At 44.5% G+C, this 14,713-nt stretch overlaps 1 protein-coding gene across 3 annotated transcripts in view; it reads right to left on the bottom strand.

Annotated features, from left to right (window-relative positions):
• The window catches only part of LOC130276396 (histamine H3 receptor-like), a 37,499-nt gene extending 23,780 nt beyond the window's left edge, over positions 1 to 13,719 (bottom strand). The window contains exons 1-2 of one of the 3 annotated variants that reach the window (XM_056525700.1): positions 13,281 to 13,719; positions 12,011 to 12,214 (exon numbers count right to left, since the gene is read on the bottom strand). In XM_056525700.1, the coding sequence (XP_056381675.1) occupies positions 12,011 to 12,214; positions 13,281 to 13,536 (460 nt within the window). In that variant the 5' untranslated portion in view covers positions 13,537 to 13,719. The remainder of the gene's footprint in view (positions 1 to 12,010; positions 12,215 to 13,280) is intronic. The other 2 variants (XM_056525701.1, XM_056525699.1) reach the window with 2 other exon arrangements.
• Between the last annotated feature and the right edge of the window lie 994 nt (positions 13,720 to 14,713).

Here is a 14,713-nt window from a genome sequence, read left to right as displayed (position 1 = left end):
CGTAGCCGCTGACGTAGGGGTACATAGGACTTGCCTGGAGGGAGAGAACGCAGAACCACTGGAGCAACGGCAAATATGCGCTCGGGCGGAATTATATGTTGGGGAGTAGTTTCGTCGCCCACCACATCGGAAGAGCGGGAAAGGGCCTCCGCTCTGATATTCTTGCTCGCTGGATGAAAATGAATCACAAAATTAAAGCGAGCAAAGAACAACGACCAGCGAGCCTGACGTGGATTCAGCCTTTGAGCGGATTGGAGGTAGGCAAGGTTCTTGTGGTCTGTGAAAATACTCACAGGGTGGATGGAGCCTTCGAGAAGATGCCTCCACTCCTCAAGTGCCAATTTTATGGCCAACAGTTCCCTGTCACCAATAGAATGGTTTCTCTCGGCGGGAGTGAAGATCTTGGAGTAAAAACCGCAAGTGAGTGTCTTGCCCCTGGGTGACTTTTGGGTGAGTACGGCTCCGGCTCCCACTGAGGAGGCATCCACTTCCAGGTAAAAAGGCTTAGTGGGGTCAGGTCTGGAGAGTACAGGTCCGGTGGCAAAAAAGTTTTCAAAGACTGGAAGGCCTCTTCAGCTTGAGAAGGCCATGATTTAGGATTAGCCCCTTTCTTGGTCAAAGCTACTATGGGAGACACCAGAGTGGAGTAATGGGGAATGACTTGCCTATAATAATTGTCTAAACCCAAAAATCTTTGAATGGCACGGAGTCCAGAGGGGCGTGGCCAGTCCAGTACCACTGAGAGCTTCGCTGGGTCCATCTGTAGACCCTGGGCTGAAATGATATACCCTAGGAAGGGCAAGCTGGACCGCTCAAACAGACACTTCTCAATCTTAGCATACAGTCGATTCTTTCTAAGGCGCGACAGAACTAGATGAACATGGGCCCGATGTTGGTCCAGGTTGGTGGAGAAGATGAGGATGTCATCAAGGTATACAACCACGAAGGTGTAGAGCAAGTCTCTAAAAATGTCATTGACAAATTCTTGGAATACCGCAGGTGCATTGCAAAGACCGAATGGCATCACCATCACCGAATGGCCATCCCGTGTGTTGAAAGCGGTCTTCCACTCGTCACCCTCTCTGATTCGGATCAGGTTGTAAGCTCCTCGCAGGTCCAACTTGGTGAAAATCCTAGCCCCACGGAGACGGTCAAATTGCTCAGAGATCAAGGGGAGAGGGTAATGATTCTTGACGGTATTCTTGTTTAGACCTCTGTAGTCTATGCAAGGAAGGAGGGAGCCGTCCTTTTTGGCAACAAAGAAAAAACCAACCCCAGCAGGAGAGAAAGATTTTCTTATAAAACCTGTATACTCTGTAGATTTTCCCGAATGTAGTCCGACATGGCGAGAGTCTCTGGTGGTGAGAGTGGGTAGATTCTACCCTGGGGTGGAGTAGTCCCAGGCACCAGGTTGATGGGACAATTGTAGGGTCTATGGGGTGGAAGAACCTCGGCTTGCTTCTTGCAAAAAACGTCAGCGAAGCAGTGCTAAGGATACGGAAACCCAGGTAGCGGAGGAACAGCGGGGTTTTGCTTGACAAAGACAGACTTGAGGCAACGGCCGGAGCAAGAGGCACCCCACTTCAGGATCTCTCCGGAGGACCAATCCAGGATGGGACAGTGACGCTGAAGCCAAGGCAAGCCCAGGAGGAGTTCTGAGGAGCAGTATGGGAGGACCAAGAACTCCAAAGTCTCTGTATGCGAAAATCCGATGTCCATCTGTAATGGCAAAGTGCAGTACTGCACAGTGGCAGAAAGTCTTTCTCCGTTGACAGTAGAAATGAAGCATGGCTTGGGCAAATCTGATACTTGTCAATCAGAGAGGCGTGGATGAAATTACCGGCAGATCCGAAATCCAAGAAGGCGGTAGCAGGAAAGGTAGACTTGGCCGGCACGGTGAGTTGAACCGATATTGTAAGACGTGGAGAGGAGGAATCCACACCTAGCAATGCCTCTCCTATGTTCACTAGGAGCGTGCGTTTCCCGAGGACGGAGAGGACAGTCTTTAAGGAAATGCTCGGTACTGGCGCAGTACAGACACAGATTCTCATTTCTTCGACGACCCCGTTCTTGAGTGGTCAGGCGAGAACGATCCACCTGCATGGCCTCCACGGCGGGAGACCCAGAGAAGGGTTGTGGTGGACACTGGAAAACCGGAGCCAGCTGAGGATAGCGTCTTGGGCGAGCTTTCTCCTTTTCATGCTGCAGTTCCTCTTTTCTCTCCAGGAAACGCTTGTCAATCCTAGTGGCCAGCAGTATAAGGTCACTAAGGGTAGATGGCATCTCACGTGCCACCAGGACGTCCTTGATTTCACTGCGTAGTCCCTTCTCAAATGTGGCACATAGTGCATCATTATTCCAATTCAACTCGGAAGCAAGAGTGCGGAATTGGATGGCATAATCACCCACGGTAGAACCTCCTTGGGTCAGTTTCAGCAAAGCAGTCTCTGCAGAGGACTCCCGGGCAGGTTCCTCGAATACACTGCGGAACTCTTGGCAAAAATTCCAAACAGAGGTAGTGGCTGGATCAGCGCGGTCCCATAAAGGTGTAGCCCAGGCCAGGGCCTTCCCTGTTAACAGACTGAGAATGAAGGCCACCTTGGCACGTTCAGATGGAAACTGGTCGGCCATTAATTCAAGGTGGAGAGAGCACTGTGACAGGAACCCACGGCACTGCTTCGGATCTCCACCATACTTGTCAGGCAAGGACAAGCGGATTCTGGAAGAGGAGACAGCTGCTGGCTGAGGCGGGGCAACCGGCATAGGCGGAGGAGACGGCTGTTGCTGGACAGGCATGGGCTGCTGCACCATGGCGGTCAACTGGGCCAGCTGTTGACCTTGCTGGGCGATCTGCTGCGTCTGTTGAGCCACTACTGTAGTGAGATCCACAAGGCTAGGAAGAGGTACCTCAGCGGGATCCATGGCCGAATCTTACTGTAACGGTCCGGACAGGTAACTGAAGGTGGATCCACTGGACCAGAGGAGTGATGACGTGGGCCATACCCAGGGAACGGAATCTAAGGAGCTACTGGTCTTCACCAGGGCCTGCCGCAAAGCGGGATGGTCTTGCTGCGGCAGGTAGCCCCCAGGTCGTTCCACCAGATAGCGACTCGACTCTTCTGGTTGCTGAGATATGCGCGGTACAGGAGGAACAGGCAGAAGCGTAGTCAGACGTAGCGAAGGTCAGGGCAGGAGGCACAGGATCAGAAGCGGTAGTCACTAGCAACAGGTCAAGGCAGGCAGCACGGGTTCAGAGGCGGAGGTCACAGGCAAGGGTTGGCAACAGGCAGGGAACACTATAATGATATGGAACGCTTTCTCTCGGCACGAGGCACAAAGATCCGTCGAGGGCGTGTGTGCGGGGACCGGCCGCCACACTAACCGCATCCCCGACGGAGGAAAACCTGTGCTCCCGGTCAGCGTGTCTGACCGGAATGCGCAGGGACACCGTGGACCGGGGCAGAGACAGCGAGCGCCCTGATCCAGAGGAGGAGACCGGAGCGCTCACTATTAAAATGTTAGAGTAGAAAAACATTATAAGTGGACCCATGAATGTAACTGCAAAATTTGCAAAGGTAGCAGTTGTATACAGAAACTGCTGCCTATTGCAGCACAACAACCCTTTGTCACTTAAATAGGCCCCATAGTTCATGACAGGTTAAAAGCCCTGTTTTTGCACTGGTGCACAATAGCTTCAGATTATTCCTCTGAGTTGACACACAGTTGGCCACTAACCTCTAGCAACTGATTTTTTAACAAGACTCCAACAATGGAACTGGTTGTATGATGCTATAAAATCTACTTTGAGGCCATTGTATAGGTTCCTGGAGAACTACAGTGTAATAACATGGAGAAAGAGAAAACGTGGGGTATGCAAGAATCCAAGGATTTCATGGGAACCTCTCATGATAGCTGACATCGCCCTCACCCCTCCAGAAGATGTGAGAGCCTCATCCTTGATTCTTTAGAAGCAAGACTCATAAGTTATACTGTGGCCTTTTCCATGTCTGTATACTATCTGGGAAAGCTCAAAAAGAAAGAGAGTGGCAATTGTTTTCCATTTCCTTAGGAGCATCAGGTTGTTAATGGGGTTATCAGAAAACTTGTTACCTATCCTCTGAACAGGGATTATCTATGGCACAGCTACCACAGAGACCACCTGTTATGTAAATAGAGGGGCTCCCAGCAGTTGGACCCTAGTTACGCATCACCTATCTTGTGTATAGGTGATACAGTAAGTGCTTATATTGACATAATCAAGACAAGTGATTTACCTTGACTTTCATTGTAGTAATACAGTATTATCATGCCTATCATTCTGTACTGATTCTCTTCCAGGCAGACTAGACAGACCATGTGGTCATTTTCTGCCATCAATCTTCATGGAGAATGTTTATTTGTTGGATCAATCTTCACTTTTCCAGGAATATAAAGATTCTCTAAAGTGACACCTGAGAGTATAAAACATTCTGCTGACAATAGTAATCATATTTAGTTTTTGTCATTTTCCACAAATGGATGCTTCTATCAGGGTAGACCATGGGTTTGGGAATAGGGTGGTTCCGAAGCTGAGTGGGTTTCTCATAGGATTCCTCCAGTAAAATTCTCCAAATCCAAGTTGAATGGGTTTTTATGTTTAACTTAGTTGAGCTTCTAACATGATGTAATGTCAGCACCTCAGCTGTGATGAAATCATTAGGATCTAAAGGAGCCTGTATATCCTCCTATTTTCTATTCATTCTCTCTACTGGGAGTTGCGGTAATACAACAGCTGGAAAGCGTCAGGTTGGAGATTATTGCTTTATGAAACAAACTTATACTACAGTATGTTAGAGATAGGTTATAAACGTAGTTGTGTTACAATGTACATCTCAGTAGAATAGTAGAGTAATAGTACATTAACATGTTCTCACCGAAGAAGAAAATTGGTTGTCTGGCTGGTCATTGTTGGTGCTTTCCAGCTGTCGTAGGACTACTCCTACATTGCTGGAAATACAGGGATGCTGAATAGCTGGGGATAGGGAGGTTGGCTACATTTCATATCCATAGAAATAGATATGAGATGCAGCCAATGGATAAGAATGGAGCTGTTTCCGGAATACAAGCAGACCAGTTCTTTCTTAAAGGGAATCTGACAGTCTGTTTACCCGCACTAAACCCAATACACTAGCTTATAGTGCTGGTGAACAGCAGTAAAATGAGGTGTAACATTTAAAAGTCCAGCCATTAAAAAGTTATAGCTCTCCACAGCTACATTGTTTCATGTCTTCTGTGCGCAATGGAGAAGGGGAGCTGGCTTGCCTAGTGTCCCCACCTCGTCTCTTTGCTGCACAATGCTTGTCCTTCCTATGCATATTCAATTTTCCTGACTCTCAGGTCATAGTGATGTGAAAGCCTGCGGCCATGTGAGCGCTCTAATATTGTAGTAGAGTGCCGCTCCCTCGCTACTCCTGGAAGAGTGGCCCCTGTGCTCTGCTACAATAGCAGAGGGCTCACATGACTAGGACTAGTGTTAGGAAAATTGAATATGCATATGAAAACCATTTTAAATGTACATAATATATAACAGTATGTAGCAAGCCCCCTTTGGGCAAATAGAATTTCATCATTTAACAGGGTTTTCTGGGCAAAATGTACGGTTTAAAATTTGGTCAAGGAGTGTGCAGGTAAAAAAACAACAACATTCTCTTCGGTCCCCACTGTCCAGTGCTTTTGCGTTTAAGGACATGACATCACCCTCCTCTCATTCAACTAGATGCCGCATCAGTGTCCTGCCTTATTACTGATTGGCTGAGTGGGGGCGTGTGACATCACACCTTCAAACTCAAAGGCTGTGGACAGGGTGGACTGAAGCTCCATTATATTGTCGGCAATGTGAGTTTAACTTACCCTTTCACTGACCAGATTTTGAAATAGTAAGAGTTTGGCTCTAATTAAAGCTGCCGGTTCTGCAACAGCCGCCGTTGTGCTGCAGTTTAAAATCTACGCTGGCTCCTGTCTAGCTTTGCTAGTAACTAGTTTTGCAGTAAATTCAGAGTGAATGGGAGGCCACGCCTCTTGTTTAAGCCCTAAGCCCTGCCCACTTACTTAGAAGTGATGTGGGCAGCATAAATTGGCAAACCAAGCTTTTTGCCAATGGAAACGAGACATACTGTTACATAAAATCCCCCATATGTCTATGCAAGGAGTTCAGAACTCTGTACAGGACCAAATGCTGCTCCAACTGCTATAAAGATATAAGAAATCCGCCCCCCCCCCCAAAAAAAAAAAAAAAAAAAAAAATTACTTGTAAACATTTATGTAGAAGAGGGCAGACATGGTTCTTACTTTTCATTTATTAAGATACCAGAAGTTCTGTGAAGCTGGTCACGTGACGAGAGGATGTGATCTCATCAGCTCCGCCCGCTCCAGGGCTCTCTCCCTCCTCTCCCCCCCCCCAGGAGGCATGATGCTGACCCCTGGACAAAAGTCCCTGACTAGGGCGAAAAAAGAAAGAAAAAGAGGAAAGTGAGAAAAAAGAAAAAAAGAAACCACCTGACGGACGGATCTGCTCCCCGCTGTGGTATGGAGATGGAGGTGACCGGTGTGGGAGGGGGTGTGGCGGCTTCGCTGCAGTGGACAGTGGTGGTGGTGAACGGGCTGAGATGCACACAGACAGCAGAAAAGAGATCCGGCAGGAAGAAGAGGAGGAGACGGAGCGCAAGCGCGAGTGGTGCAAAGCAGCTGGGGGGACCACGTGAGCGGGCTCGGCGTGCGACGGAACACGCTGGCCGCTCCGGGAGCCCTGCAATCAGCTCGGGTAACAGAGGCCAGGATCAGCGCGGTGAGCTTGAATCTATTCCTTTTAACTGAGGTCCGCTGTAGGAAAGCTTTTCTGAAATGCAGGCTGGCAATGGCAGTCTATGAGAGTCTGGTGGGGTATACTTCCTCACCCTGGTTACAGATGAATGATAAGCATGTGAGATCAAGAAATCTGGATGAGCTACTGTACTGAAAGTGGTGGAGGGGGGGGGGGCAGAGGTGTGTTGGAGCTGCCACAGTTTTGGAACTATAAAGTGACTTCCCCCCCCTCCCTATATCTCTATACCCCTTATAATCCTCCAGCTACCCCTCCTCTATATGGTTAATGTTGTTAAGAGTATATGTGAATATGATTGGCAGTCCGAGGACCGGTTACATAAGTTAATTACCTTATGTGGGGGATTTTTTCAGCTACCCCCAAGGTGAAACAAAAATGTATTAACCGAAGGCATCGGTAGAGAGGAGGAGGTGTATATTGAAAAGTATTGCTCTGTCTGAATTTATAAAATAACTCACTGAAGAAAGATGAGCTGGTGACTCTCTGTTATTGAATGGTGTATGGTTTTTTGCAGGACGTATGCATTAAGATTTACAGCTTAGAGCCTGCAGAGTTGAACAACAGAACTGTAAGTCTATTACTTTAAAAAAAAAAAAAAAACTCACGCCTTAAGGGGGGGGGAAAGGTAAGAAAGCACTATGCACCTCTTTTTTGCCTCTTTTCTGTGCAGGTGTTTTCCTTGAGTATAACATAAAAAGCCAAACAAATTAATATGGCTCCCAAGATCCAGCCTAGGAGATCGGGCGGGAATGTTACAGGAGAAGCAGGCAAAATGGATAAATTTCTAAAATCACCTAAAGAAACAATTAAAACCAGAACACAAAGACATGGGGATAGCATGTATGGCTCTAGATATGCAGCCCTTCAGGAGGAAGGAGTAACAGAGGAGGGAGAGAGTGAAGATGTGAATAATTCTATGCTAACTTCCATATTAAGTGGTGTGGAAAAAAGTAACAAAGCATTAGAAGACTTAACAGTTCAAGTGGGCAGTCTCAGCTCAGACGTGAGTTTTATCCGTGAAGATATAAAAAAGGTGAAAGAAAGAGTGGGGAAAATAGAGAACATGGTGCCCCAGGTGGACGGTAAACTACAAAACATTGAGAAAGTGCAGGAAGAACTCACAAAGGAAAATAATTTCTTAAAAAGGAAGATAGAAGATTTAGAGGATAGATCAAGGAGGGCTAATGTAAGAGTTATTGGCCTCCCGGAAGTGGAAGAAGGAGCGGACCCTATTGCCTTCTGCACAAAATGGCTAGCTGACACCTTTGGAGAACGGACGTTTTCAACCTGTTATGTTATAGAAAGAGCCCACAGGATACCATATACTAAACCACCGCCCGGAGCTTTGCCTAGGACTTTACTGCTAAAATTTATGTGTGCTAAAGATAGAGACACCCTATTGAAGTTATCAAGGGAGAGGGGAAAAATTTAAGTTGGGAGCGCGGGTGTTTTTTTTTTATCCGGATTTTTCAAAAGAGACTCAAAGGAAAAGAATGGAGTATAGAGACATTAAGAAGAGACTCCATAATTTGAATATTGCTTTTTCACTGTTATTCCCAGCCCGTTTGAGGGTGGTTCATGATGGAAAAACACTAATTTTTCTGTCCGCAGTAGAGGCGGGAAGATGGATGGAAAGTCAGGGGTTGTAGAAGCTCTGTAATGACTATTATTTAAAATAAATAAATAAATTTAAAAAAAGGGGGGGGGCTGGAGGGGCGAGGGAGGAGCGGAGGAGCCAAGTGAATAGTGAAGGGATCCGTGGATAGAAGCGGATTGATGTGGGGGATAGGGGGGGGAGGGAGGGTGGGAGGGGCGTGAGAAGACAGCATGGAAATCAGTTAGAAGCAGAGATGGTGGAGTAAAAGAGTATGGGGACCCAGGGTAGCCAAGGAGGTAAAATGTTAGTATGGAACATTAGAGGTATTAAGGAGAGGAAGAAAAGAGTAGCTATTATGGATAGGGTTAAAAATTATCTACCTGCAGTGGTATGTTTGCTAGAAACACATTTAAGAAAAGAATCTGTCCATCTAATGAAAAAGAAATGGGCTGTTCAGGAATTCCACTCGTTTGGAACAAACTACTCATCGGGGGTCTCGATGTTGATTCATGGTAAAATGAATATGCAGGTAAAAAATGCTCGCTGTGATGATAGAGGGAGATTTGTTTTTCTCCACATAGAGTGGAATATGGTACAAGTTATTCTTGCTTTTGTTTATATTCCTCCCCCTTTCAAAACAGAGGTATTGGTTAATCTGGTGAATCTTTTAAATGATAAAAATTACAAAGATTTATATATTATGGGGGATTTTAACTCAGTAATGGATAACAAAAAAGACCGGAGAGGAGGAGTAATGAGGGAGGGGAGGAATGTCCTGGCAGATTTTTGTAAAGAAGCAGAATGGAGAGATGTATGGAGAAACCTGAATCCTTTGCGAGAAAATTTTTCCTGTTTTAATTTGAGCCATAAAACTACATCACGTATTGATATGATTCTGGCCAATGATAGTGGAGCAAGGGGTTTTGAAAAAATTGTCTATGAGCCCAAGGGCTTGTTTGATCACTCCATGGTGGTCTGTAGTTTCGGTGGTGAAGATCGGGTCCCCCCCAGAACATGAATAGAAATATTAATCCGCATTGGTTTGAGGTGGAAGATGTGACAAAGGGTATAGAGGAGGAGATTAAATGGTTTTGGGCTACAAATAAAGGTTCTGCCGATATATTTATGGTTTGGGATGCTATGAAAGCATATTTGAGGGGGATTTTGTCCCGAAATATAACTCAGTTTAGGAGGAAAGTAAGGAAGAAAGAAGATAACTTGGTAGATCAGATAAAAAATTGGAGGAAGTTTATGCAACTGATGCCAGAGATGAGAACTGGGGAAAACTGGAACAAGCGCAAAAAGAATATAAAGAGTTAATGCTTGAGAAGGCACAACATAGGATTTTTTTCTGGGGACAAAAACGCTATGCGGAAGGGGGGAAATCCAATAAGTGGCTCTCTTGTATAATTAAAAATCAAAGGGAATATATGGAAATTACTAATTTAGAAAATAAGCAGGGAATAATAGTAACGGATCAAGAGGAGATAAGGAAGATAGCGTTGGAGTATTATCAAACATTATATGAATCTGAAGGGGTAAGATCAGAATCGGAGATTAAAACATTCTTACAAAATTTTGCTCTGCCAAGATTAAATGAGGAGGGGAAGAAGAAAATGAATGAGGGGATTAGCCTGGGGGAAGTCCAAGAGGCATTGAGAACATGCGTGGGGAATTCCGCCCCAGGGTCTGATGGGTTCTCATTTGATTTTTATAAAAGATTTCATGGGTCTCTGTTGCCCTGCTTGTTGGAGATTATTAATGAATCCTTGGTAAGAGGGGCTATGACCCCTTCAATGTCTAAAGCAGTGATAATATTGATCCCCAAGAAGGGGGGCAACAGGGAAAAGATGGAGAATTACCGGCCTATATCACTATTGAATACGGATTACAAAATTTTTGTAAAATCATGGGCAGGAAGATTAAAAAAGGTTTTGGGTGAGATGATAGGGCCAGAACAAAGGGGTTTTATGGTAGGGAGGAATATGTTTTCCAATATACACAGGACATTCCTTAACATTCAAACACGTGGAGGGGATCCCCGCTCCATCCTGTCTTTGGACGCCAATAAAGCGTTCGACAGGGTGGAGTGGGGTTTCCTCTTTGGGGTGGTGGAAAGATTTAGTTTGGGCACTTTATTCTTAAAAGCTATAAAAATGGTTTATTCAGCTCCTATAGCAAAAATTTGTATTAATGGGAAATTTACGAATACGTTTAAAAAAAAAAGAGGTTCAAGACAGGGATGTCCGTTATCACCTTTATTATTTGCACTCTTTATAGAGCCACTAGCAGCTATGGTTAGGAACACAGAAGTTTTTCAAGGGTTTGGGGTACAAGGGGATAGAGAAAGAATGTTATTATACGCCGATGATGTGCTTTTGTTTGTTAGGAATCCGGTAGAGAAAGTACAGGAAGTGATTAGGTTAGTGGAAAAATTTGGATATTTCTCAGGAATGAAAATTAATTGGCAGAAGTCCGGTCTCATGCCTTTGAATGAAGAAATTGAGGTCCCTATTGGCCCTGTAAAAGTACTAAGACTTAATGATAGTTTGGAATATCTGGGTGTTAAGATCTCTAGTGCTGTCTTAGATTTTGAGAGATTAAATTTGGTACCTCTGCTGGGGAAGGTAAGGGGAAAGGTAAATACATGGAGGAAAATGAGATTGGGAATGGCAGATAGAATAGGACTGCTGAGAATGGTATTACTCCCCATGATAACACATTATTTGAGAGCTTCTCCCATATGGATTAATAAGACTTGGTTTAAAAAATTGGAAAGTATATTAAACAATCTTATATGGGGTGGAAAAAGAGTCAGGATCAAGAGTCAATATTTGTACCATCCCTTAGAGGAAGGAGGGCTGGGTCTCCCTAATTTTCAGCAATACTTCATAGCATCCCAATTAACATTGGTTATTCAAGAGCAACAAACACTGTTGGATTATTTGGAAAGGGGGTGTAAGAAATATGGGTCCATATGGGAGTGGTTGGAGAGTGGGAGTTTGAAGATGGGTGTAGAAGAGGAGAACATAGCTAAAGATTTATTGGTACAAGTATGGGATAGTATGAAGTCAGCAACAGGGATAATGAGTAGTGTGTGGACTTCCCAGAAATAAAGAAAATTGCAGAATATGTGAATTGGGAAGATAAAGGAATTAGGTTGTTAGAGCAGGTTTGCACAAATGATGTTTTGTTTTTTTTCTTTTGTGATAATGATGTAAGCATTAATGGACTCTGTATGTATTAAATTTATAAAAAAAAAAAAAAGATACCAGAACCCAAATGTAGAAAGCCTCAAATGTATGTCTCTATATCTCTGCAACCTAAAGCCACCTATCTGTAGTTTACAAATACTTTTGTGGCCACTTTGTGGGTCCAGTCAATTGTTCCTGAAGAGAGGGGTCATGTCAGAAGGACACAACATTCCTATATAACAACCACTAAAAACATAGCCTGTGCTGTATAACAAGTCTTTGTACCCGAGTAATCTTCTGGGATTTGTAGTGATACATCAAGATACTTTCAGCTTGTACTATCATAATAGAGACTCTTACATAGCTGCAATACAGTAAAGTCTAGAAGCTTTATTACCGCCTTAGTGACTGAGATGAATCTGTCATAGCTGATGAGGACAATGTTGAAGACAGAAGCAGTGCAGAGCAGATAGTCCATGACCAGCCACAACTTGCACAGTCCTTTCCCAAACTTCCATTGTCCCGTCAGGACATAGGGGATATAGAGAGGGATACAGAACCCACCTAAGGATCAGACAAGTAAAAGAGTGAGAGATGGTGGTAAAGACAGTCTCAGTCACAATTCTAGTTGGTGTCAATCTCCTTTCACTGACCATAAAAAACTTACATACAATATTATACAGGGGTCAAGTCCGGGGAAAAAAGTGTGGGAACTCACCCTAGATTTCCACTCAAGGGCTGTCCTGCTAATGGGAACAGTGTTCCTGCTGTGGAAAAAAGTGCAGAAACTCAGTTCCCACATGTTCCTGAAGGACTTGAACCCTGATATTACACATTTACATGGCAGTGCTACAGGTTATAGTTTATTTTTTTTCTATTATTACAACTACACACAGCAGTGGTCACTGAAAATTGCTGTCCAGCTGTAAAACCACAACTCCCAGCATGCCCTCTCATGCCTCCTTACTTTATAGATGTCAAAGAGGGGCATTTATGGTTCATTGTCTGAAAGATCCTTTTTTTTTTAGCAATATTTATATGCTTGAATAGTTTTAATCAAATGTCAGCACGAAGATCACTGGAAAATAGTATTTTTATAATCCAAATTGCGCAAACTGATGAAATAGTATGTAAAGGAATGTCTAATAAGCAGTTATATATAGCGTCTATGGAAATAAAGTAAATGTATGAATGCACATCTATTTCTCAAGGAGGGAAATCTATGGAGCAAAGAGGGACAGAGGGACTTGGGTCAAAACTAGGGACTGTTGCTGGAAAACTGGGAGACTTGGGAAGTATGCCTTCATTTGTCAGTGCTTGCTGAGAGTTGTAATTTTGTGACAGAGGATGGAGGTCTTCAAGAGTTACACAAGCTCACTGGGTCATCAGACTAGGTGTCAATGATCTCCATTGTGTTTTGGGGAACTACAACTTCCATCATTCCTTAACAGTCTTCTATCCCACCCTGGAGATACTCCTTTTCCCATTCTTCTAATCATTACTTTACCTTGGTGAGCTCTAACTTGTGAAACTACAACTCCCAGAAAGCCCACCATTATAGAAAGATACATGTTGCAGACCACTGGTTTACAGCTACCAAACTAGTTATATTGATGCATAAACAACTTACCCACTAAGAAATCAGCAATTGCTAGGTTGAGGAAGAAGAAATTTCCTTGAGTTCTTAACCCTTTATCAACCACAAAAGCCAGAATCACCAGAGCATTGCCCAGCACAGTTGCTAGCACCATGAGAATCATAAGAACAGCTAGTAATATAGAGACACTTGGGGTGAACTGTCCATAGTGCTGAAATTGCTCCTCGTTGTTGCCCAAGCATTTATTCCTCAGCTGGTTGTCCACTGATGAGCTGTTGACTCCTGACATAGCTGCTGCTGGGAGTCTTGGTAGGGGGTGAAAAATGCAGAAACCCCAATGCAAAGAGTCACATTATTCAGGAGCAGAACCTGCTATCCAGACAGGTGGGATATGGCTTAGAGTTTGCTTCATCTGTGTACTGTAAATCCAAACTCCAAGCCTTCTAGTCCCTGCAAATGTAATGCACAGACCCAAAGAATAGCATCATATACAAAGGCAGGCTGAGTACTGAACAGTGAAGAACATCCCTATAGCACCACCATTAGGACAAAAGCAGTGTTACAGGCAAAGATGATGAATGTGTAAGAGAAAATCTGTTGACTTAAGAAGATGCATTAAGCATGATACTTGAGGAAAATACAGCCAATAGTATTATGCAATGTCTGTAATAAATGAAGTCTACAGGTCTTGAGTAGGTGTTAAGCACACATAATGGCTGCAAATTCTGTTTCACAGTACCTCATGCAGAGCTCAGTTCTGTAATGTCAGGCTAGGCTTAAACATGCTAAAGTTTCTAGAAAAGAGATGGGAAGAATCAGTATGAACATGATATATTCTCTATGGTAGCAGTCTGCTATCTATGGCGATGCAGATGTGGGGAAAATCCCACAATGGCATTCAGCGTTGGCTGCCATGGAAGGGTTGGAGCAGTGGTTTCAAAATATCTTGTTACGGGCAGTGCTCTGGTCACTCATTCTGACCGTGAGTGGAACGCACTAGCAGCTCCGGGACTCACTTTGCAGGAAATGCCCACATGCGAGTCCCGGGCATCTCCTTACCCCACTCTGTCTCCGGCTCCTCTCTGCATGCGCATTGCCAGCGCGTGCATCCCTTAGGGCAGGCGCGCGCCTGCTGTATGCAATTAAAAGGGCCAGTGCAACCTTAATTATCAGTTGCACCTGTATTTCTATTATAAGTATCTGCACCTCCCACCACTCCTTGCTGGATCTTTGTTTAACTAGAGCTTTAGAGAAAGTGTAACTGTGTTTGCCCTGCCATATTCTGACTTTCTGTTCCATGACCGGACCTTGCTACTGTGCCGCCTACCTATTGACCTCCTGCTACATTCCTGACCTCACACCTGTGCCTCCTGCCCTGACCTTCTGCTATCCTGACATAGAGTTGCCACATCCCTTCTGTGCAACGTTACATCTCAGTAACCTGTGTGGACGAGTTGTACCAGGGG

The sequence above is a fragment of the Hyla sarda genome, chromosome 6 (assembly GCF_029499605.1).
Source record: "Hyla sarda isolate aHylSar1 chromosome 6, aHylSar1.hap1, whole genome shotgun sequence".
NCBI classification, from domain to species: domain Eukaryota; kingdom Metazoa; phylum Chordata; class Amphibia; order Anura; family Hylidae; genus Hyla; species Hyla sarda.
This window is presented reverse-complemented; position numbering and strand designations above follow the sequence as displayed.